The following is a 24,890-nucleotide window of genomic DNA, read 5'->3' as shown; positions in this document are numbered from 1 at the left end:
GGAGGTCAAACCCAGCCAAAAATGGACCCCTTTGGTTCCCAATACTCACGGGCACTACTGGTGGCAGAAGTGGTCTTGTGGGTGGAGGGAAATTGAAGGGACAGAGTCTACATTGTATGTTATGTTTGTCTTCTTTGTATAAAAACCAATAAAAATTATTATAAAAATTATATATATAAAAAAGAATTATTCTAAGCTCAAAAGCTGTAACCATAGAAGCTCTTTGCCAAGACATACAGATCTGTATCCTAAATACTTCAACCCCATCATAAATGTTCCTGCCCTTTGGAATATAGGCAAAGTCGAGTTAATATACTAAGTCAGGCATTTTAATGTTTGTATTACTTCGCTGCAGTCCTTTGAATCCTAATATGGTTTTTATAAACCTTGCATAAAGTATCAACAATAGCTGGCTGTCAAAACTATAGCAGATTTTTTCACATACAGACTGTTAACAAGGATCCTTAATGAAGATTTTCAGAAACATGTTATTTCCATTTTCTGTTTGTTAAAAGCAACATGGTTTGCAGGGCCGAAACTACCCCCACCCCAGATGCTTGTTTGCATACATACATACAAACACACAAACCTCATTTATTTGTAAAGGGCATAAAAAGTAGGCAATCTATTATTTGAATACAAAGGAATTCTAAGAGGTGTTATGACTGTATCATCAAGGGGAAAATGAGCATCCCTTCCAGGAAAAGCTAATTGTTTGTCAAAAGTAGAACTTCCATGTTCAGCAAGTGTCTACCTGAGGTCAGGTGAAACGAAATGTCCCTTACTTTCCGTCTTATAACTTTGAGCTCTCAATTATTAAAAGCACTAACAGGGATTTCTGAGGTAAATCAAACCTCCCACTTATCCCTCTAGCCTTTCTTTAAACCCTCTAGCACTCGTGGGTTTTCAAAAATAAAAGAGAGTCCTCTTCCAGCCTAAACATGGCCAGGTACCTATATAGACTCGGGGCTATAAGTCGGACTGTTCCTATGTGTACTCAGATAAGGGTTTCACTTCACTAGAAACTCCCTTACTGTCAAGCTAGCCTCCTTCCTGAGGTAACTTTATTACCATCCAGAACCTGTCTCCTCCTTTAGCCCCCCCCCCCTTTTCTCGGTGCACTCTCAGCCACAAACTAACCTTTCTCCTCTAAAAGGCAGTTTTGACAGTTTAAAAGAGCTCCCCGCCAGCTGGGTTCCTGGATGCCTTAGCTGGAAATTGAAATAGACGATTACTGGTATGACACTTTAAAGATGGATATTTATTGGCTTGAATCTTAATGGTTGCTTTCTGGTATCATTGGTACAAACTTAATTTCACAGGTAACGTTCTTGGTAATCAAATAACAGAATACCTATCAACTACTTCATCTACTCTAAGTCTACCTTCTCCACAACCACCCAAGCTCCCCCACAAAAAAACCCTCAACCGCCAACTGACATAACAGTTGCCCTTTCCATTTAAACCCCATGCAGGCCACGCCTCCCATGGAATGTTGCTGTCAGTTAACCAGGAGTCTGGGTTAACCCTTCGATAGGTCGGTTGCGAAACAAAAACATAATACAACAGTTTCAAATTTGCCACATCAGGATTCTTGGAATTGGATTTATTTGGTCACAGATCAATAAAATACTGCATTTCCATAATATCAGCCAAGACCCTCTGGCTTCCTTTTAAAATGTTTTTCCCCCCTTTGAGGCTTTTTGTCTCCCACCCTTCTTCTTGATTCTATGCAAACCCTTTCAATGAGTTCAAACATGTAAATTTACTCCCAGGTAAGCTTCAACAAGATTCCTTTCAATTTTATTTTTGTTTGATTACTAATTTTAGGAAATGATAATTTTGTAGTCATTTTAAGTTCCATGTAGGGTGAAGAAATACTTTTTTTCTCTACACATTTTTCATCAAGCCATATAAACATATATTATGTATCCTTATTAAAAATTTATCTTTCAGTTATTCCTAATTAAAATTTGCTTTCACAAAATATGAAAATAATTTATTCTACTTAAATGAATAATGTCCCTCTGCTGTTAATGAATATAGTATCCAGAAAGATATCATGGGTTACTCAGAAGAGAGCATTTCCCCCAAGAGTAAGTTCAAAAAGTGATTAATATTTCCAAGGCACTTGTTTTAAGGTTGAATTAATGCTTTCTACTTTAGAATTTTCACTTTGTGTGGTTTTAATAAAGTATTTAAAAAGATAGGCAGGATATCCAAAATATCAGGAACTAACCTACATGCTGCATAGTTTCAAAGAAAGGCAAAGTGCAGTGAAATACACACAAACGGTATTGTAATATACGTATTTTTCAGATGGAGAATCTTCTGAGCCTCACATGATTAAGCAGAATTCCATGAAAACTTGTGCGTATTTGATGGTTCCTTTCGTTTCTCAGGGTTTCTAATGGAACATATCCCCACAGCTTCTCATTACAAAGTAGGATGCTTAATTTTGTACTTCTCATATGCATCAAGTATTTCTTCAATGACACTGGAGTCATCCAGTGTGGTGATATCTCCCATATCACTGACATTGCTTGTCACTATTCTCCGTAGCAACCTTCTCATTATTTTCCCTGAGCGAGTTTTAGGAAGGCGCTTCACTACCTGTTTGAGAAGGGGAAGAATTGTGTTATTGTGAGAGTGAACCACTATAACAATAATGTGTTAAATTAAGCCAGACACATACAGCCTTCAGCCTCTGGCCTGGTTCTGACACAAGAGGAAACCATGGTCCCCCCATTACAGTAACTCCAAATGGAAAAAGTTTAAGTGTTCTTTTGCAATTTGGAACAAACTGTGGTTTCCTACCATGTCCAAAAACGGCAAAACTGGTTTGTTCAAGACAGTTACTTGGAAGACACCACAATCTGAAACTGTGGTTTAATCCAAGTATGTTTTAAGTATGGCTTGAAGATGTGACAGCTTTCCTGAATTTGGACATAACAAGAAACCAAGCAGCAAAAGGAAACTTTAAACTTCCTACTCTTGCATGTGTAGAAGAAAGGATTGGGTCTGCTTAAGCCCAAGCCTGACGGCACATTCTTAAAATAGGTTACCCTTTGCATCTGGACAGTGCCATCGTTTTGTGCCTATGTGATCTTTAAGCCATGTTCGTGAAGTGGTAAATGTAAACATATGCAAAAAGACACCTCTGATTCTACCTTTAAAAGAAAAGTAGTAAATGTCCAGAGGACAAAGAATAACAGTGGCACAAGTCAAGTAATAGGAATTTAGGCTTGGAAAAACAACAAGAAGAGTCTAGTAGTATGAAGCCAGGGTTTAGTACAAGGCTTAGTAATGTTGTTTTATAAAAGGACTATAAGGGAATTAATCATGAAGCAAGTTTTGTGTAAAGCACTACAACAGAGGACAATATATTTTGGAAGTAAAAGAAAGTCTTCTTCTTCTTTGGTGATCACTCGTAGCTGAGTAAGATTGTCTTCCATAAATACGGTTTTAACAATGAGTCCGTAAGTGACTGTGGAGGCCAATTCTGGAACCACATGTCCTTCCACAGTGGGGACATTGGTTTCCGGGCGGGAGTTGATCACGGTGTGGATTTGCCAAGTGTGCCTTCCTCTTAGCACGTTCCTCCCTTGCGTCCTGAGTTCGAGTGTCTTGAAAGCCCATGACACCTTTGGTAAAGGCTGTTCTCCAACTGGAGCACTCGCAGGCCAGGGTTTCCCAGTTATCAATGTTTATACTACATTTTTAAAGATTTGCCTTGAGACAGTCTTTAAACCTCTTTTGTTGACCACCAGCATTATGCTTTTTATTTTAAAGTTCAGAATAGAGTAGTTGCTTTGGAAGATGATCATCAGGCATCCGCACAACATGACCAGACCAACAAAGTTGATGTTGAAGAATCATTGCTTCAACACTGGTGATCTTTGCTTCTTCCAGTACACTGATATTAGTTCGCCTGTCTTCCCAAGTGATGTGTAAAAATTTTCGGAGACACCGTTGATGGAATCTTTCAAGGAGTTGGAGATGGCGTTTATAAGTGGTCCATGTTTCACAAGCATATAGTAAGGTTGGTAGTACAATAGCTTTGTACTGAACCCAGTTCAAGGGTTATCAGGCTAATGCAGTGTTTGCTAAATCAAGAAAAATCTGTCTGGCCATTACTAAACGAAGGCAACTGCATTCAAAGAAACATGACTGGAGTTATTCCTCTTAAGTTATGGATTCCCAAAGTGAAAAAAGCCTATGAAAAATGGAGATCAATTATACTGGCCAAGCACTTCTAGTCAATAATGGACAACCTGCCCCCACAAACAGCTGTCCCCATTTCACCATTAAAGAAGGAAGTGGGAAACAGGTGAGTACTGCTAAGTCTCTTTAACTACACAAGGGGCAGGTACAAGCTAGTCTGAGAGGAGTCTGGGAGATACTTGTTCCTCCTGTAGAAATTGTCCCCAGTGCCATAAGGAAGGTCAGTAGATGCATGTTGACCCCCTGTAGCCTGACATTATTAAAGACAAATTAATAGCCTGAAGAACTTACCAGAACATGATCAGGCACAGCATACTTGGCTATTTTGGAGGCAACTATTGCCCTTAGCTCTTTGATAACCGTTTCTGGATGTGCTGTCTCATCTTTTAGAACTATGAAAGCAAATGCAGCTGGAAGAAAGGACCACAGTTCATTTACTAGACTAGACATTAAACTACTCTCCACTTTTCCTTTTCACTACATAAGACAGCACATGTAGAATAGCCCATTGCTCAGTGCAATGAAGTATGAAAGTCTTGCCTAAAGCAATGGCTGTAAGGATATTCTTTTCTAGTCAAATTAATAAATTATGCTAAAATTGCTGATCAATGTAGTTTTTCTTCATTGTTTAAAAATGTTTAAAATTCAAGGACCATTCTTAGATACAGTTGTGAAAATATTATTGCAGTGCAGACTTACACATGTCTACTTAAAGGGAAGTCATATGAGTTAAATGGGATTTAATCCCAAGTAAGTGTGTATAGCACTGCAGCCTTAAAGACCAAAAGCTTTAATGCCAAATCATGCCACATTTTGAGTAATGAATCCTCAAAATACTAAGGTGTTCAAAGTTCTTATAGAATCATAGAACTAGAGAGTTGGAAGGGACCACGAGGGTTGTCTAGTCCAACCCCCTGCAATGCAGGAATCTTTTGCCCAAAGTAGGCTCAAACCCATGACCTATGACCATGACCATGAGATTAAGTGTCTCATGTTCTACATGGTGAATGACCTTAACAGATTAGACAACTGGGCCAAAGCAAACAAGATGAATTTTAACAGGGAGAAATGTAAAGTACTACACTTGGGCAAAAAACCCAAAAGGCACAAATACAGGATGGGTGACACCTGGCTTGAGAGCAGTACATGTGAAAAGGATCTAGGAGTCTTGGTAGACCACAAACTTGACATGAGTCAGCCGTGTGATGCAGCAGCTTAAAAAGCCAATGCAATTCTGGGCTGCATTAATAGGAGTATAGCATCTAGATCAAGGGAAGTAATAGTACCACTGTATTCCGCTCTGGTCAGACCTCACCTGGAATACTGTGTCCAGTTCTGGGCACCACAGTTCAAGAAGGATAATGACAAGCTGGAACATGTCCAGAGGAGGGCAACCAAAATGGTCAAAGGCCTGGAAACAATGCCATATGAGGAACGGCTTAGGGAGCTGGGTATGTTTAGCCTGGGGAAGAGAAGGTTAAGGGGTGATATGATAGCCATGTTCAAATATATAAAAGGATGTCATATAGAGGAGGGAGAAAGGTTGTTTTCTGCTGCTCCAGAGAAGCGGACACGGAGCAATGGATTCAAACTACAAGAAAGAAGATTCCACCTAAACATTAGGAAGAACTTCCTGACAGTAAGAGGAAATTCCACTCCTGTTCGGCAGTGGAATTTGCTACCAAGGAGTGTGGTGGAGTCTCCTTCTTTGGAGGTCTTTAAGCGGAGGCTTGACAGCCATCTGTTAGGAATGCTTTGATGGTGTTTCCTGCTTGGCAAGGGTTTGGACTGGATGGCCCTTGTGGTCTCTTCCAACTCTATGATTCTATGATTCTAAGGGTAGGTAAGAAATATTATAAATTTATAAATACTGGATTATTCTACATGTGCTTCCTTATGTACTGAAAGAGAATCAAATATCAGAAATCAAAAGTACTACTCCTTGTGCGAGAATTCTTGGATCAAGGTATCATGAATTTAGTTTATAAGCTGACCCTGTTAAACTCCATATACAAATTCTGTTGCTAAATGTTTTAAGCAAAAGCATTTCAGTTCAATGAAATACTATTAATCTGGCAATATTTTTTAAAATTCTGATTCTGCAGATCTGATCAAACTGATAACAGGGGTACCTGAAATAGAATCTATCCCCCCCCCTAAACCGTACCTTTCCTTACCTGAACCTATAAAAAACAGTAATTAAACATAAACTTATTTCATTTGCTTACCTTCCCCTTTGATATCATGCGGATAACTAATCACTGCTGTTTCAGGTACAGCAGGATGTTCATCCTTTAAAAAGACAAATAAAAAAATAAAGTTATGCTTCATACCTTCCTTTTATAAGTTGCATGAATAGATTCATGCATATATGTATGCATATCACTTGGGCCTAGTTCTCACAAGCAACAGGTGAGGTGATAAAGCTGTGTCTTAGGAGGCACCCCTTCAAACTGCCACCAGCAGTTTCTGTGATGGAACGTTACTCCATAAAAGAAAGAAGAGGTTCCTACACACACAAATCTGACAGATCGGTGAGAAAGTTAGGCTAGAACACCACTTCACAATATATTGTTTCGTATATACAAGTTAATTGATGCTTTTGAATTATGGTGCTTTTGAATTATGGTGCTGGAGGAGACTCTTGAGAGTCCCATGGACTGCAAGAAGATCAAACCTATCCATTCTTAAGGAAATCAGCCCTGAGTGCTCACTGGAAGGACAGATCGTGAAGCTGAGGCTCCAATACTTTGGCCACCTCATGAGAAGAGAAGAATCCTTGGAAAAGACCTTGATGTTGGGAAAGATGGAGGGCACTAGGAGAAGGGGACGACAGAGGACGAGATGGTTGGACAGTGTTCTCGAAGCTACGAACATGAGTTTGACCAAACTGCGGGAGGCAGTGGAAGACAGGAGTGCCTGGCGTGCTATGGTCCATGGGGTCACAAAGAGTCGGACACGACTAAACAACAACAACATATACAAGTGTATTTTGTTATACGTAGTCTGATGTGGTATTTCTAGGCCTTGACCTCTCATCAGCCACTGACTCTTTACAAGATGTGTGAACTGTTTCCTTCTTAATAATTGTGTTTATGGTGGTATCAAGTGGTAGACTGCGGTAACTAATCTGTATCCACATAAGCAAGTTTTCTCTTAATGCCACAATGAAGATGTCAATGAATATCAATATATGAGCAAGCCCTAAAATGAAAACCTTGCAGATTAGTGTGGTTCCCTGATGGTCAATTATGTTCCCACCGACTTAACTGTATTATTAGGGCCAACACTTTTCATTGCCCCACTAATTACCATGGCATCTTCAATCTCTGCAGTTCCAAGTCTGTGCCCACTGATGTTGAGGACATCATCCATTCGCCCTGTTATCTGGTAATAGCCTTCTTTAGTTCTATAAGCACCATCACCTGTAAAATAATAACCTGTAACAAAAGACAAGCAGTGTCAGTTAATGCCTTTGTTAGCAGCACTAAAATTCAGCATCAGAATGGGCACTGTCCATTAGTCCTTACAGAATAATTTGTATGTGTGAACATGGTTCATAACCACTCATTGGTTTTTTGTTTTTTTTTAATGGAAGGAAATGACCTGTGTCATAGGTGACATTTTAGAAGAATGTACATAAGATAATGTACAAACAACACCAATTAGTAAATATGTTTCAGAACTTTTCATTTTTATCACTGTTGGCTTTACATATATATACAGATATGCTTAATTGGCTTGGATAATACAAGCTGCAATATCCAGCTTGTACAGAAATTGCTAGTAAGAAATTGATTTTTCTTTCTTTTTTGAAGTGTCATATATACAGTACTGTCAAAAGAAAAGAGTCAGCCACTTATGCAAAAATTATGGTGCACTACTTGCACCAATGTTTCCACTCTACCTGGGTAAGCTTTGAAATAAGCTTCTACAAATCTCTGGTGGTCTCCATAGATGGTCCTTGCAATACCTGGCCAAGGCTGTGCTATGCAGAGAGCTCCAGAGACATCATTGCCTTCTAAAATATTTCCCTGAGAGTCCAAGAAAAGGAGAAACTGTCAATATAACAATTAAACAGAGATGTTGCAAAAGCTGAACTATTTGGCCTAACTGTATGTTTCATTAACATTTACAATTTAGGACATCAGCAGCATAAATGCTAGGACCAGGAAGAGAACCACAGCCTTCTATCAAAGTCCTAGACTGGAGAGCATTGATATACTCAGCAATTTCCCTAACAAAAGTAAAGCCCTATCTGGATAGCAGGTCTGACCAGAAAGAAAATAATGATAAGCAATCCTTAACCCCTTTCTATCTAAGTTTCACAATCCTTTGCAGCAAACCATTTATCCAGGATTTTATTAATGTTTGAGATAGGTAGGCAGGTAGAGGAACAATACATATACCAAAAAGGCACTTTATCTTTGTATTTTCATTGATCTTATTTTAACAAATCTCACCCCTTCATCAATCAGAACTGGGGTAATCCCATAGAAAGGCCGCATTGCTATGGCAGGAATGATCTCAGCTCCTTTATCTGAAGGCCGAGGAGCGATGCAAATGCCACCAGTTTCTGGAAGAAAAATGGTGGAAAGCAACTGAAATTAATGCATCCTCTGCTCTCTTGTAGGTTAGGGTACAATGTACTGTAGCCCAAATAAAAACAATAGCAGGTTTATTATTCATTGCAATGGGAAGTGGATTGAACCCTTTAAAAACACACAGAACAACCTTGCAAACAATTCCAATATATAACAAATAATTCCAATCCACACCATACATGCCTTGCAGGGAGTCTTTTCATCTGAGAGGCAGGGTATCCGAAGGTACGGTATAAGATTTGACTACCACCCCAATCTCAAACCTCTGAAGGCAAACTCACACACATAAACATAAGCATTATTATATCGCGGGGCCTTACTTGCTTCTTTTCAGTTTTCCAAATTTACAGTTAGTGAAATCCCCATCAATAAAATGATCTGTGTTTATTTTAGTGGGGGGAGGGGGGAGGAAAGCTCTCCCATTCAGGCAGGCAGGCAAGTGGGAGGGAGAACACTGGAAGGTAGGAAATATAGCATTTCTAGATGCAACCCATCTGTTAGTGCTCAACTGAGAGTACAGAGGCTTCTAATCCAGTCTTCTCAGGCTGCCAGGAGAAACAAGCAATACTGGTAATTGGTAGGGTGGCTCATGTAAAGGCATTACAAGAATGAACCCAAACTTCATTTTGTATTGCAAGTTGGTGGATTCCAACTAGACTAGACTCCACTGCTGATGAGCATGTATGGGTAAGGGCTCCTGAGAGGCTAACAAACCCCCATGGATAGGCAATGGATCTATTTATGACATATATATTGTGCTTTTCTCCCATGATAAAACTCCAGGCAGCATACATGGGGTTCCCAGGCACTGAACAGAACGTTAGCTTCAGCTAAACTGCTGTACAATGTGTCTTCAGACCATGCTTTGTACATAGATGCCATCTCCCACAGGATCCCTATCACTCTGGACTCCAAGGGTGGGTATACTACACCAGAATTCCAGCATTATCAAGAGCCGCAGGAATTATTATTCTTCCGGACATAAAATTTTCCTTGGCAAGCTCCTTTTTAACAAACTCAATTTTGTCTCTGCCCCTAGCCACTCAGTGGTTAAGAGCAAGGATGGGCACCTGCAGATCCGGGTTAAAAATTAGATTTCTAGCCTACATTATATGGACTGCCAAACCATCCACAATGGAAAATGTGGTTGTCTTCCCCACCCATCTTAAAGGAGGGGCAAGCAACTATAGACTCCCATATGTTCTTGGACTACAATTCCTATCATCCTTGACAACTGGCTCTGCTGGTGCCAATGGGACTCTAGTCACTTCATGAAACCACACTAAAGCATCTGTAGTGGCATCTTTGGGGGCAAGTTCTTAACATGTTGCAGTGACTGGTACAGGGAAGATATCAGTTCCTGTGCAAAAATACAGGGAAGCGGCTTGTTTTATTTATCTCCCCACCACGAAGCTGCCAAGAAAATTGTATTCAACCCAATTTCATACACTTAGCAAGTAATTTCAACAGCAGTGATAGAAGTGCAAGGATATTATGGAATGTGCTTCCTTGTGCTGTTTTCACAGCACTTCAAATGGTTTGCTTGAAAAGCGGTTTATGAGACTAAAATACTATTATTATATAGGATTAGATTCTCCCACCCATTATGGGCATTCTGCGATTATTTTCAATTCAGGACTGAGCCTCTTAATCATTCTTTCCTCATTTCTCTCAGGATAAATGTTAAATCAGATCAGAGATTTCAACCTTAATCAGATCTTTTATAGTCTAACACTAACAGATACACAAAAAGAAGCAAAAGTAATAAAACCGCCGGAATATTAGGCCCTACAAATAAATAAAGCCATATCCAACAGTTGTATTCAATTCCTTTGATAACTGTGATTTACTGCAAATGAAGAGCTACTGGTAAATGCGTAATTTTTGCAATTCCTATCAAGGGATTTTGTCTCCTGATTGCCCTGTGAAGGTTGGAAAAGGAGAGGGTTGGGCTGTCCTAGTTGGCACAAAACAGCAATCCTTCATCTCACCACCCCACCCCCCATTTATGGAGATCAGGGCTCAAACATGGCTTATATGCTAACAGGGAAATTATTTGGGATGTCTCAAAGGTAATGGATGTTTGCCCTAATTACAAATCATTGCAAAATACATTAAAGCTATTGTTACTATTTATTGTGCATATAGCACTTTAAAGGCATTAGTCCCCTTATGCTGTTTGTCCTCTTAACTGGGGAAACAGAACACTCTACTCCTTTTATAAGAAAGGAAGCAGAAATATAACTCACATGTAAAATAATCACAAGCACATCAACACTCAACAGGGAAAGGGTATGAAGTGTACTGACTGCTAAGACTTAAATTTCAACTTGAGAATTGTTCCCATATAGTTATCCTTATTTTCTCTCAAACTTAAGTGCTGCATTGGTATGCATCTTAAACAACAGTTTAGGGTTCTTGCTTTAGTTTTTTTTAATTGGATTTGGGTACTAGGTGCTATTGGTTTGTTGGTTATCTTAAAAAGGTGCTTCAAAGAAAATTATATCCCAATGCTTCTCAATGACTACATTTTATTGTTTTAATGTAATTATTTTAGAACTGCTCTGGGATCTTGATGGATGAAGGTCCGTTTAGAAATTGGCAGAATAATAAAACTAGAAACAGAACTGTGCAAGAGACAAAGTGAATAGGGAAAAGGTTGAGCACCCCTTACCCAAGCCCATTGCTTCTCAACTAAAAATAACAACTTTCTGAAGCTAGTGTCAGGCCTAAGGTACATGCATGTGTGTGGCATGTGTAGTTAAACCCTAAATTTCACGTTCACCTAAAAAAAAAAACCCATAGACAATCCACTAAATTCTTAGCCACCTATCTGAAAATGGAGATAATAATTCCTACTTTATAGGCTATTAAGATTAATAATACAATGTACACAAAATGCTTTGAATACTTGAAATTTGCTAGATTCATTAACCACAGTAGTATCTGAATATTCAAGCTGCATTTAGAACCACACAATATTCCATGCATTCTTTTGGCATGGTGACAAATTTTTGTTTAGAATACTATATAACCTCAAAAGTCTTGTCAAAGCACCTTACAAAAAATTCTCAGAATAAAAATCAAATCCAAATATGGTGTCAGAAATGTCTCTATGGTGAAAGGATTATGACCGTTTTTGCCCACATCCTTGGTCCTCCTTGGTGTCAGTTTTTGGCTTCTGTCTGCTAGACTGCAGAGTCTGCTAGCCTGCTAGCATTTTGGGGGCCTCTGAGGCAAGGGAGTGGAGCTGAGCAGCTGGATCTTGTTCATCCCACAATGCAGGCAAGACTGCATTGTTTAATGTTCTGGAGTTTGCTGTTCCATGCTTAGATATTTCTGTGCTATTCTTGAATTAAATGCTGGGTATTATTATGAGGCTTGGGACTAGATTACCTGAAGGGCAACTTGCTCCCACACAAGCCTGCTCAACTGCTCAACTCTTACTACCTGAGGCTCAAAGACGCTTGTGCAGGTTCCCCTGCCTTCATAGGTGAAGTAGATAGTTACCCGGAAAGGGCTGTAGCTCTGGAATGTTGCCCCAGGGAGGCTCCCCTAGAACTGGCTGATGTCTTTCTAGCATCAAATGATTTTTATTTTTATTTTACCAGACTTTTCATATTCAATTTCGTGTAAGTCTCCAAAATAAATGGGGAAGAAACACAGTTAATCACTGGAGCACATGCTTTGCATACAGAAAATTATTGGCCTCTCCAGTTATAGCAGCTGATTAGGAAGACTTCTGCCCAAGACTCTTGGCAGACACTCTCAGACACAATAGAAAATGCTGGGTGAGATGGACAAACAATCTGACCTCCTATAAGGCAAGCTACCTCTGGTTTGAGGGCTGAAGGTTCATTGAACACTGGATCTGAAAATTATGCTACTGTGTAGAGCTTGATCAAACTTTGCAAATATATTAACACAAGATGTGCACAATGAGCTCCCTGTCACACACACACACACACACACACACACACACACACACACACACTTATAATCTCCCTCTCACTTATCCACTCATCCAAATGCTTTCAAATGGATTCGTAAAGCCTCATTTGTTAATCTTTATGCCTGTTCAAGTTGATTATCTTGTGGCATACTGCTGCTTCAGAGATCTATGTTCCAGAGCGGATAAACAGCAATTAATGAGCTATTTTTAAATTGATTGTGAGATGTGCAATTGAGCTAACACGATGGCAAATCAACTCACATTCTCTATCCTCATAAACACTCTATGTGAATTATTCTTACCACTACCATTTATATCCAAAGGAAACAATAAATCCTCTCACAGGAATGTGTGTGTTTGTTTCTGCATTGGGTATAAAGCTTTTGAGAGATTAAGGGTTCTGCTTCTGAGCATCAGCAATAATGGAAAAAAAATCATTCTATTTTCAAATAAATATTTAAACTAGATAGACTAACTTCGGGGGTGTTGCCATGAAACAGCTGAGGGTATCCGAACCCTAGGCTCTTTTGTAATGAGAGTTTATAATTTAGATATATTCCCTTAGTATTATTAAGTCAGTAGTTTGACGGCTCGCACCAAGGTCGGATGCCCCAGGCAGTTCCAAAGGCCTAGAGGTTGTTGCACAACCCATTCCTTGTTCCTCTAGCCTGATAAGATGGCTTTAAACAGGATGCTAGCAGCTACCCAATAAACAGATACACAAAAAATGGTACAATGCTCTCTGTGTGTGTGTGTGCGTGTGCGAGGGGGGGGGATAAAAAGATTTTTAAAACTGTCATTATTTTACCTGTTTGCCACCAAGTGTCCACAAGAGAACAGCGTCCCTCTCCTACCACATTGTAGAACCACTGCCAAGCTTCATGGTTTATGGGTTCTCCCACTAAAATCCAAAATAGTAAAAGGAAGAATTGCGAGTTCTGCCGAAAGTATTTTATATTTGGTAACTGATCAACAATCATATGAAGAATGACTGAAGGAACTGGATATGTTTAGCAGAAAGAAGAACTGGTGGAGAAACGTGCTGAAAATGTTCAGAATTGGCCATCTTTTCTACTAAAGATAGGACATAAAGCAACAGGATGAAATTAAAAAGAAGGTGCATTTCTGTAAACCTTTAAGTTACAACAGCAGCAGCAACAACAACAACAACAACACCTTTATTGTCAATGTACAACCTGTGTACAATGAAATTAACCGAGCCTCCCTCCCCCCACCCACAAACACTCATTCTCATTGCATGAATTAAAAATGCAGAAAACTTTAGAAGTTTTGAAAACAAAATTTGTGTACTGGCATCTACTGCAGATACTATAAATAGTAAGGGGGCTGGGTGTCATGAACCAAATTTCCCAGGTTGTTTCTCCACAGCCACAAGCACTTGGGTGCACAAGACCAAAAACGGCAACAATCAAAATTGTTCATCTTCTTGTCAGATTACTACTGCTGAGGTTTGAGAGTAGCCAGCCCTTGCAAATACAGCAGCCTATGCATTGTGCTTTGTCTGATTAATAAAGTATAATTTATTGGCTGGTGCACTCAGTGCTCAAATTGGAGCTTCTACAGCACTCTTGCCATATCATTTCAAGGTTAGTCCACTCACAGCTCCAATGCGAGTGTGACACAGGACTAAACTGGCTATGTAAGTATTCTTCCTTATCATCTCCAGGATCCATCTTTAATCCCAAATGATGATATGGGTCCCAACTTAAATAATCTATTGCATATTTCTACTTTTTCTCTAAGCTGTGAAGAGGGACAGCAAAGCTTCCTGCTTTGAGATTTAAGGATGTTTCAGCTTGTCATGCCAGAGTGAGAAAAGCTTTACCTACTGAAAGCATCTCTAACCACCCAATTAATGGACTCTTGGGTGCTAGAAGTACTTTTGACATGTAAATTAGAAATAATTAGTGGGGCAAAAGTCCTTGTGTTCCTTTTCCTTTATTATTTGTTTATCTCTCCCCTTTTTTTAGAAGATAAAGGTTCCACTGGTGCAATCCAGCTAAGGTCAGAGTGTGTTTCACATATGGATCCTGACCTCCCAGTTGAAGAATAACATGGCATTTTCCACTGTCAACAAAATTTGCACTGTACTCTTTATACTCACAGGTATTTCTAAGATTTAACTCATAAATCTCTGACAAAATAAAAAGCTTATCTCTCTCAAAATTATTACAGGACTGGGGAAATCTGCTTCCATAGAAATCAGCAGTACTGACTTCAAATGAAACAAAGCCTTAAGTTGAGCATTCTCACCTGATCCAAGTGTAGTTAGGGAAGATCTGTCATACTTCTTTACAAATTCATCTCCATACTTCAGCAGCAATCGCAATGCAGTGGGAGCACAATAAAATTGATTAATTTTTAACCTTTGAACGGTTTCCCAGTAGCGACCTGCAAAATTCCAAATGGTCATCTTACATTTGTCTGTGAACTTCGTAAGCGCTACATGTTCAGAATATTTCAAATACAATGAAAATACATACTACAATACAAAGGCATTCTTTGTAATATGGGCACAAAGTACCTGCTTTTTAAAGATTTAAAAATATTTTTATAGATTCTCTGCATGCCACACTAGCCCATCATTGTGCTTTGTGTTGTTGAGCGGATACCACAATCAGTATACCCCACCCTAAACACTTTGTACAGGCTCATGTTTAAGGGCAGAGCAGTAAGTCCACTGATCTATACTAAAATCAACACCTACCTTTTAAATTGAGCCCAAACAGGTAATTTGAGATACCATTTGTACTCCTTAAAATAGTGATGGCCAAACTTGGCCCTCCAGCTGTTTTGGGACTACAACTCCCATCATCCCTAGCTAACAGTGGTGATGGATGATGCGAATTGTAGTCCCAAAACAGCTGGAGGGCCAAGTTTGGCCATCACTGCACTGCCTTAAACACATAGCAAGATGGTGACTGGCAGGTGAATGTGTACAATCTCTTCTTCACAATTAAGACCAAACCTTATCACCTATCCACTGGTCTGCAGTGCTACAGATTCACCAAATATATGTGGTGGGAGGTTGGTTGGATTGGCAGCTGCTACATCACCTCTCAAAATTTTCGTTTCTAATATCTTAATACAAATCCAGGTAGGTAGCCATCTTGGTCTGACACAGTTGAAATATATATAAAAATAAAAAAAATTGTCCAGTAGCACCTAAGAGACCAACTAAGTTTATGCTTGGTATAAGCTTTTGTGTGCATTCTGAAGAAGTGTGCACGCACACGAAAGCTTACACCAAGAACAAATTTAGTTGGTCTCTAAGGTGTTACTGGACAATTTTATATATATATATTTACCGTGTTTCTCATATTATAAGACATGTCTTATATTTATTTTTTCCTCAAAAAAACACACTATGGCTTATTTTCGAGGGATGTCTTAATTTTTTCCTCCTCCTCCTGCCGCGGCCGGCATTGCTGCTGCGCCTATCACTATGTCTTATTTTCGGGGTATGGCTTATATTCCTTGAATGCTTAAAAATCCTGCTATGGCTTATTTTATGGGTATGTCTTAAAATATGAGAAACAGGGTATATATTTAATACAAATACTTCAGTACAAAGTTACTAAGATATATAAATCAATATATCTTAATCAATTAATTTTACTTCTGACACACCCTCCCTTTCAGCCTCCAGGTTCTCACCCAGGGTCCAAACAAACTTTCAGGTCACCGACAAAAGTCTCGCATCAAGAAAAATGCCTGGAAACAGCAGACATCACCCTAGTCTTTCACTCAATAACTTTGAGCTGAAACGGGGGTAGATCACTGCCAGATTTTAAATTTGAAAGTAGATTGCAGTCTCTTGGAAGTTGGCCACCCGTGCTTTATGGTATGTTTCTCCCAGAGGCATGCAGGGTGGAGCAAAGTGGGGGCAACTGAGCAGCATGCACCAGTGCATTGTTCTTGCATGGTAATCTGTGGTTTACCATCATGTGCATACCATAGCTGCCAAGTTTTCGCTTTTCTCGTGAGGAAGCCTATTCAGCATAAGGGAAAATCCCTGTAAAAAAGGGATAACTTGGCAGCTATGGTGCATACCAAGCAGTGTCTACACTGTAGCTTTCTGGGGATTATAGACAGGAATCTTTTCCCAGCCCTATAAGGAGATGCCAGAGTTTGAAACTGGGAGTTGTTACATGAACAGCCCTTCTCTATGCCTAGGAGTTAAACTTTTAAGTTTCTACTTAAGGCACCTGGATCAGGATAGATTGGAGTGCTTTCAAACAGAACTGTGGTGCTTCCATTGCAGAGTGGTCCATACACAACATAGCTGTGTCCCGTGATCCAACCAATATCAGCCACACAACCAAAAATGTCATCTTGCTTGTAGTCAAACACATGCTACAAAGATGAACAGTAAAGCAGGTTAGAGTTTACATGTTTAATAATTAATTATGAGGGTGAAAGGTGAATTAATTATGAGGGTGAAAGGTGAATTAATTATGAGGGTGAAAGGTTGTTTTCTGCTGCTCCAGAGAAGTGGACACGGAGCACTGGATTCAAGCTACAAGAAAGAAGATTCCACCTAAACATTAGGAAGAACTTCCTGACAGTAAGAGCTGTTCGGCAGTGGAATTTGCTACCAAGGAGTGTGGTGGAGTCTCCTTCTTTGGAGATCTTTAAGCAGAGGCTTGACAGCCTTATGTCAATAATGCTTTGATGGTGTTTCCTGCTTGGCAGGGGGTTGGACTGGATGGCCCTTGTGGTCTCTTCCAACTCTATGATTCTATGATTCTAATTAATTAAACTCTCCATCATTCTTCAGCAGTTATTTACCATATGATACACCTCATGTGGTGAAACAGATGTACAGCCACAGATTTCAGGCACTTTGCTCTTCACATTCATGGTTTCATGTGATGGACGAGGACAGATCCACACCATACATTTAAGCACATGCCTCCCCACAAGGAATCATGGGAACTGCATTTTGTTAAGGGTGCTGGGAACTGTAGCTTTGCGAGAGGAGAGCTACAGTTCCCAGGATTCTTTGGGGAAATGTGATCTATTTTGCTCCATCAAACCATTATCAGCAAGCCAAGAATAAACATTGCTGGGAGTGAAACAAACCATGATTCCCAATTCATATGTAAGCCTGAGATCATGGGTTGATTTTCCCAGTGTGAGCAGGGAGGAGCAAAATGACCAAGGTAACCACATTCATAGCAGAAAAAAGAGGGCATTGACTACTAACTAGGAAGTTGCTTTTAGGGAAAGCCAGGCATTGGCCAACTCTGGCCCTCCAGATGTTTGGAACTACAATTCCCATCATCCCTGACCACTGGTCTTGTTAGCTAGGGTTGATGTGAACTGGAGTCCCAAACATCTGGAAGGCTGGAGTTGCCTATGCCTGCTCTAAGCATTGTTCTTAAGAACTTTTCAGCAGAACATGAATACCTCTCCATTCAGCCAGGCTTTTTAATTGATGTAGTCTGCACCTCTCAGTTTTAACATTTTGGAGTGCAATGAGTTTTGATTTCTGTTGTGTTTATGTAGCTTTTCATTTTGTATGTTATTTTGTTTATTGCCTGTTTTTACTCATTATTGTTAAGCCACCAAAAGAAATCTATTTTATGTAGCAGAATACAAATGCTGTAAATAAGTGAATGAAGTATCTGGGAAGTGACGTTGCCCAACAGAATGCATAACCAGAATTATGGAGGGAATAAAATACTTTTCAATACTGAAGCTGAATAAATTATTTAGACATTTTAAGGCTAAAGTGGCAGCTTTTGGTGTGCATATAATTTAAGTCTAGCAGAAGGACTCAGAGAAATTTTTACCAGGCAACATTTCCAAAAATCATCAGTACATCTCCCCACCCCCAAACAAATTTATTTTTACTATCTGTTCTCCACAATTACTACTGATATAGTAAAGGGATACAATTTCTGATGTACCTTGTGCGTTAAGGCAGCATAAAGGAGATAGCCAGCTTGGGTGTGAACAATCCCTTTAGGTTTTCCTGTGCTCCCTGAGGTATAAAGCATAAAGAGCATATCTTCACTGTCCATTATTTCAGGGGAACAAACTGGTGCCTCCTTAGCCATCTCCTAAATAAAGAAAAGAAAGAGGAATTATTATTATTATTATTATTATTATTATTATTATTATTATTATTCCCCACCCATCTGGCTGGGTGGCTTACAGCAGATATTAAAACATAAAAAACATCCAAAAAGGGCTATTGAACCTGCTCAAGAATAGGGTTTAAGGCTCCTCCATGCTCCCACTTGTCATCTGAGGTGCAGAGGTGGCACAAAAAGAGCACCTTTTCAGTTGTGGTCCCCCCACCCAAGGGAGTAGATACTCCATCACTTCCAACCTTTTGAAGACTGTTTTATTCCAACATGTTTTTAATTGATACACCTCCTCTTTCATAATATTTTACATTGCTACTATTTATTTATTTATTTATTTATTTATTTATTTATTTTGCTTGCAATTTTTCATGATCCAAGATTGAACAGAGACTCACATAAGTCTTCTTGTTACAAAGTTTTAAAAATCATTTTGGGAGAATAAATATATGAGCACCTTGTCTTAAAAGTTTTGTCCACCATTCTGAATCTTAATCCAAAATGTGTCTAATTTTCAAAAACAAACAAACAGCTTCAGAAAATAATGGGGGTGGGGGAAAAGATGGGTTCCCTCCCAAATTTCCCCCATTTTTCTGGACTCTTATCTCTAGATATGAAGCTGCAATCCAAGGATGCACTAACTTGACAATTCCAAGTTTCAGCCTGGCCTTTGATTCATTATAAAACTAGGCTCATCAACATTAATTTGTTCTAGACAAAACACCAGCATATAACCTGCTGTGATAAAATATTATTGCACCCTATAGAAATACCTGATTTAAAAGTACAGTAGTACCATGAACATCATGAACATACTTCTTCAAGGAGAATATCACAACTGCCCATGTGGATTTTGTTGGTAGTTCTCAGAGTCACAAAGACACACTTGACACTTGGACAATTCTTTACAGCTTCATCCACGGTCTTCTTCAGTTCTATGACACGTCCGCCCCTGACTCCCTGGTTAGAGGTGATGACTGCTTTGCATTTAGCTAACAAGAAAAATCATTTGTGGACTTAGCAGCTTGTTTTCCTCCATTATTGTTCCATATATATAGCAGAATAGTAACTCATATGCAGTTTCCAGAGGGGTAGCTGTGTTTTCTGTTGCAGCAGAAACAAAAGGTCTTGTAGCAAAACTAGAAACAGACTCTTGTCCACAGAAGATTACACACACTGATAACAGGTAGGTAGCCGTGTTGGTCTGAGTCGAAGCAAAATAAAAAAATTCCTTCAGTAGCACCAAAATATAAACTTAGTTGGTCTTTAAGGTGCTACTGAAGGAATTTTTTTTATTGTACACACTGATAAATTTGTTAGTTTGTAAGAAGCTTCAAGACTCTATAGGTTTTTTTCTTATACAATTTGCAAGCAGAGGCTTAACTCTTATAGTGCTGTAATGCGTAGTCCGCAGATAACAAATCTCTGCATCTTATATCATATAACTGGCTGGTGGGTGTAATGAGGCCCATTGGCCAATGTTCCTCACAACATACTACACACATGAATTTTGTGCATACAGAGGCTAACACATTGTTTTCAATGATGGGGAATATTAGTCATGCATAATGGGAATGCCTGTTGTGTGTGATGAGAACTGCCCTGCAATATGAGAAATAGTCATAGCTACCCCTTCCCAGCATCTGAAAACTACTCACAGTCATTGATTCTCCCTGCCAATGAATCTGCACTGAATCCAGCAAAGACAACGGTATGAACAGCACCAATTCTGGCACAAGCCAACATGGCAGCCACTGCCATTGGGGACACAGGCATATAAATAGCAACTCGGTCCCCTTTTGTTATTCCATTTTTCTTTAATGTATTAGCAAGGCGGCAAGTCATATCCAGAAGCTCCCTGCAACACAGGAAAGAACCACCATGTCATTTCTGTATGCTCCAGTTTGTTAAATATGTATTTCTATAGCATAAGGCTTGTATAAAGCAATGCCAATCCCAGTAATTTGAGTTTTTAGGAAAATTTTGAATTGGAAGCTATCCCAGGAAAAGCCCCTGTACCAATTAGGGTAATTTGCATGGGGGGGGGATCCATTTCCTCCAGAATTTTTTTTTATGTTCTAGTGGATGATCCAATTTAGCATTTTTACTTTACTTCTACATCGTAAACAAAGTTAAAAATTTGAAACTGCCCTGTTTGCCTAATATTGTACAGTACATGCATTTGGTACCTATTCATTGTTAGTAGTGAACTTATGAAATGGGGGGAAATGTTTTGGATATTATTCACTAAAGATCTATAACAGTCTAAATAGTCTAGAGATCTATAACAGATAATTATTATTCCACCAAAGTTCCTGCAGTTATTTACTATGTATTAATTACCTGCCATTAAGACAGAATGAGGTATGTCATATAATGAAATATATGCACTGTTTTAACAGCTGAGAGCAACCATTTTAATACATGATCTAAAGTTCAGAGAAGTTGTTATCTGAATTATACCCAAAAAAATCATTAGCTTTGTCTCTTGCTGGTCTTTTGGATAACATTTGCTGAACCATAGAAATCAATAGTGCTTTTGAAATATTGACATAATGAGGAACACTTGGCCTTCATCAACATTCTAAGCATTCGAGAGACACTTACAGTGTTCAAATATATAAAAGAATGCTTTGTAGGAAGCATGCCTTGCTCAGCCTTAAAAACTGTAATTTGTTTCATATGCATTTGATTGTGTAATTACTTCTTATGCAATTAACAGCCCAACCCGAAATCAACAAATCTATGAATAAGGCTATTTTTAAAAAAGTTGTTTTTACTTTTAGAGTCTAAAAATAATTAAACAGACACTGATATAAAGTTCGTATCTCTTCCAAAGCTACCTACAAGTTTTATGGCTAAATGAAAATGAGAAACTGGGATGTCTGCCAAAGCATAGCTGTCTTAGTAGACAACCATTTCATCTCACACTATCCAAATAATTCAGATGTGTTTCAAGAATATGGTATCAAAGTCCTGTACTGGATCGGAACATTTTCAGAAGGGACTATAAGGACAGAACTACACATTGTGAAGTAAATTCAAGATTTCCAAGCTGAGGTTTGTCTCTTATTACTAACAAAGGGACCAGAAGGCATTTACAAGGGAGAATTGACAGGTGGAGTTTAATCCTGCTCATATCCATGGATGAGCCTGGTGAAGGGTGGTCCATTAGGTCAAATGGGGCACAGCTCCACCAACCTCAGCCAGCTCCACCTACCTTTCAGTCTTGAGGGTGGCATTGGTTGTAAGTGCCTCCTCTCAGTCTCAGCATTGCCCTCATGCAGCTCTCTACCTTCTGCCCTACTAGTCCCTGTAGGTACAGCCACCGCTGAATTATCCCCTGCAAATGCCCTTGGCTATTTTTTCTCCCAGTCGTGCTCTGAAACCAGATGAAGCACAGCAGGAAGAAACAACCAGGAGAAATCCAGCAACAACTGGAGGGCCACAAACTCCTCCCTCCCTGTTTTGTCTTGAACTCTGTATTGCGCTCAGAAAGAAAGCCAGCCAGCAACAAAAGCTAGAACTGTTTCCATTACTATTAATGTATATATTTTGTTGTATAATATTTTCCATTCCTCCACTCAAGAAGTAGGCTGCAACGCTATCCAGGCATTCACAATTTGACACCTCTAAAAAAAGGTGACAGCCTCTTGTGCTGACAGTTCCTATACAGTTATCAATATGCCAATGCTTCCATGCCTTCTCCTGAGATAAAGCAAATATTTTTATGGAAATATATTACATTTATCTATCCACTGCTAGCTGTCAGTGGATTAATTTTATGACTGTATTTTGCAAATATGTCTCAAGATGGCACTTTGTATTTTGCAAATATGCATCAGGATCATGCTACAAAAATCGGGAACAAAACCTTTACTGATGGTCACCAGTTCATTGTCACTGTATTATATATTTTCAGAATACATGTAGCTACAAGTCATAAAATTATTATTATTATTATTATTATTATTATTATTATTATTATTATTATACCCTGCCCATCTGGCTGGGTTTCCCCAGCCACTCTGAGTGGCTTACAACACATATGATACCACAAAAACACCAACCATTAAAAACTTCCCTATACAGGGCTGCCTTCAGATGTCTTCTAAAGGTTATGTAGTTGTTTATCTCTTTGACATCTGATGGGAGGGTGTTCCACAGGGAGGGAACCAAAATGCCAAAACTTTTAAATGAGTGGCAAACAGCTTTTGACCTGCTAAAAATAAAAAGAACTAGGGATATGAGAAACTCTCAATGAGAATATTTGCTTTATCTCCCAAGTTAAGGCCCAAGTTGAAAATGGCCTATTTTCCCAACACTATCTCAGTGTTTCCCAGACACTCCAAGTAGGAGGAACACATTATTTACTTTCAAATATGGAAGTATGTATGTATGCCATGAGTGCCTATGCCCAGATTAGGTTGTTTCACCAGCTATGGTTCCTTCCTGGACTGAGATACCTTGGTCTCAGTTGTCCTCTTGCTTAGACTACTGTAATGTGCTCTATGTGTGGCTGCCCTTGAAGACAGCCCAGAGGCTGCAGCTAGTGAAGAATGCAACTGCTGGATTGGTAAGGGGTAGCCTGAAAGGACCATGTGATACTGGTGCTGCAATATAAAACCTTTAACGGCTTGGGTCCCAAGGACCCAAAAAGTGCCTTCCCCAGCTCAGACCCTCAGAAGGTGAGGCCTTGGTGATAGTGCCGCTGCTGGGAGCTGCCCAGTTGGTACTGCTGACTCATGACGGGGCCCTTTCAATGGTACTTTACCTGTTGTGGAAAGCCCTCCCTTGCAAGGGGCACCTGTCTCTATCATTATTAATTTGTAGGAGAAATTTGAAAACATTCCTGTTTACCCAGGCATTTGGTGGCTGAAGTATACTGCTCCTGGCAACCTCAAGATCATTAACTGTCACTGTAACTGCTTTAGATGTTTTCAGTTAGAATGTTGACTTGTTATAGAATGCTTTTTCCTTTGTTTGTTTTTAAATTGTGTATCTGTCTGCCATTCTAGTCTGCTTTGGGAGGAAGGGCAGGACGTGAATTCAATAAATAATAAATAATATGTGGATATAACACAGGCTATAATAATAATCCCTGCTAAAATGTCCAGATTGTTGTTGTTGTTTAGTCGTTTAGTCGTGTCCAACTCTTCGTGACCCCATGGACCATAGCCCGCCAGGCACTCCTGTCTTGCACTGCCTCCCGCAGTTTGGTCAAACTCATGTTCGTAGCTTTGAGAACACTGTCCAACCATCTCGTCCTCTGTCGTCCACTTCTCCTAGTGCCCTCAATCTTTCCCAACATCAGATTGTCCAGACTATTTACTGATAAAATGTCCAGACTATTTACTGATAAAGGACTCATGCCTTTTGTCAACACACATATTTTTATTTCACTGGTCACCTGCTTTCTGTGTGATACCTACATCTATCTATTGAAAGCAACAGCTGGGCATGGACAAAACTCCTTAGAGAAGTCAATGCATTTTTATAGCAGCTTGGTTAATTAGCTGATAATAATAGCAAGCAGTTGGTAGACTTAACAGATATCATAACAGCTTGAAAGGAAACACTGTGCTTGCAGGCCTTGTCGCTACTGAGTCGACCAAAAACCATAGTATGGTCACAGCTCAGTTTCTTCAAACTCTCCTACCGTACTTGAAGGCAAACATAACAAAATACCTAAAGGAACATACTCGCGTTTAAAATAGCTAATGAACCTTATGTACAATTTGGGGGAAGGGAACCATGTCAGCATCAAGAATGCAACACATGGGGCTATCCCTTCCTCTTCCAGCCCCATGCTGTGGTATCAATGAAAACATCCCCCTACAAAACTGGCATTTGCCATGGGACATAAATTGCTACTGGTACCAATAACAATATAGCTCCTACAGCAAATAGCAACTTTGTGCTCTGTGTGGCAATTTTCATCAGAATCACAGTGCAGAAGGAAGGGCCCTGCATTTTACTTACACTACTTAGAGG

General features: G+C 39.4%; 1 protein-coding gene across 3 annotated transcripts in view; it reads right to left on the bottom strand.

Moving 5' to 3' along the window:
* Positions 1-1,129: 1,129 nt before the first annotated feature.
* ACSS1 (acyl-CoA synthetase short chain family member 1) overlaps positions 1,130-24,890 on the bottom strand; it is a 35,055-nt gene continuing 11,294 nt past the window's right edge. For 2 of the 3 annotated variants that reach the window (XM_035111060.2, XM_060273087.1), the window contains 11 exons: positions 19,713-19,888; positions 18,717-18,869; positions 17,010-17,157; positions 15,055-15,192; positions 13,589-13,681; positions 8,688-8,800; positions 8,132-8,258; positions 7,537-7,664; positions 6,453-6,516; positions 4,516-4,634; positions 1,132-2,613 (listed from right to left, as the gene is read on the bottom strand). In XM_035111060.2, the coding sequence (XP_034966951.2) occupies positions 2,437-2,613; positions 4,516-4,634; positions 6,453-6,516; positions 7,537-7,664; positions 8,132-8,258; positions 8,688-8,800; positions 13,589-13,681; positions 15,055-15,192; positions 17,010-17,157; positions 18,717-18,869; positions 19,713-19,888 (1,436 nt within the window). In that variant the 3' untranslated portion in view covers positions 1,132-2,436. Of the gene's footprint in view, positions 2,614-4,515; positions 4,635-6,452; positions 6,517-7,536; positions 7,665-8,131; positions 8,259-8,687; positions 8,801-13,588; positions 13,682-15,054; positions 15,193-17,009; positions 17,158-18,716; positions 18,870-19,712; positions 19,889-20,554; positions 20,755-24,890 lie in introns of all 3 variants that reach the window. The other variant, XM_035111059.2, reaches the window with a different exon arrangement.

The sequence above is a fragment of the Zootoca vivipara genome, chromosome 3 (assembly GCF_963506605.1).
Source record: "Zootoca vivipara chromosome 3, rZooViv1.1, whole genome shotgun sequence".
NCBI classification, from domain to species: Eukaryota; Metazoa; Chordata; class Lepidosauria; order Squamata; family Lacertidae; genus Zootoca; species Zootoca vivipara.
Note: the sequence above shows the minus strand (reverse complement) of the source record. Positions and strands in the feature narration are given on the sequence as shown.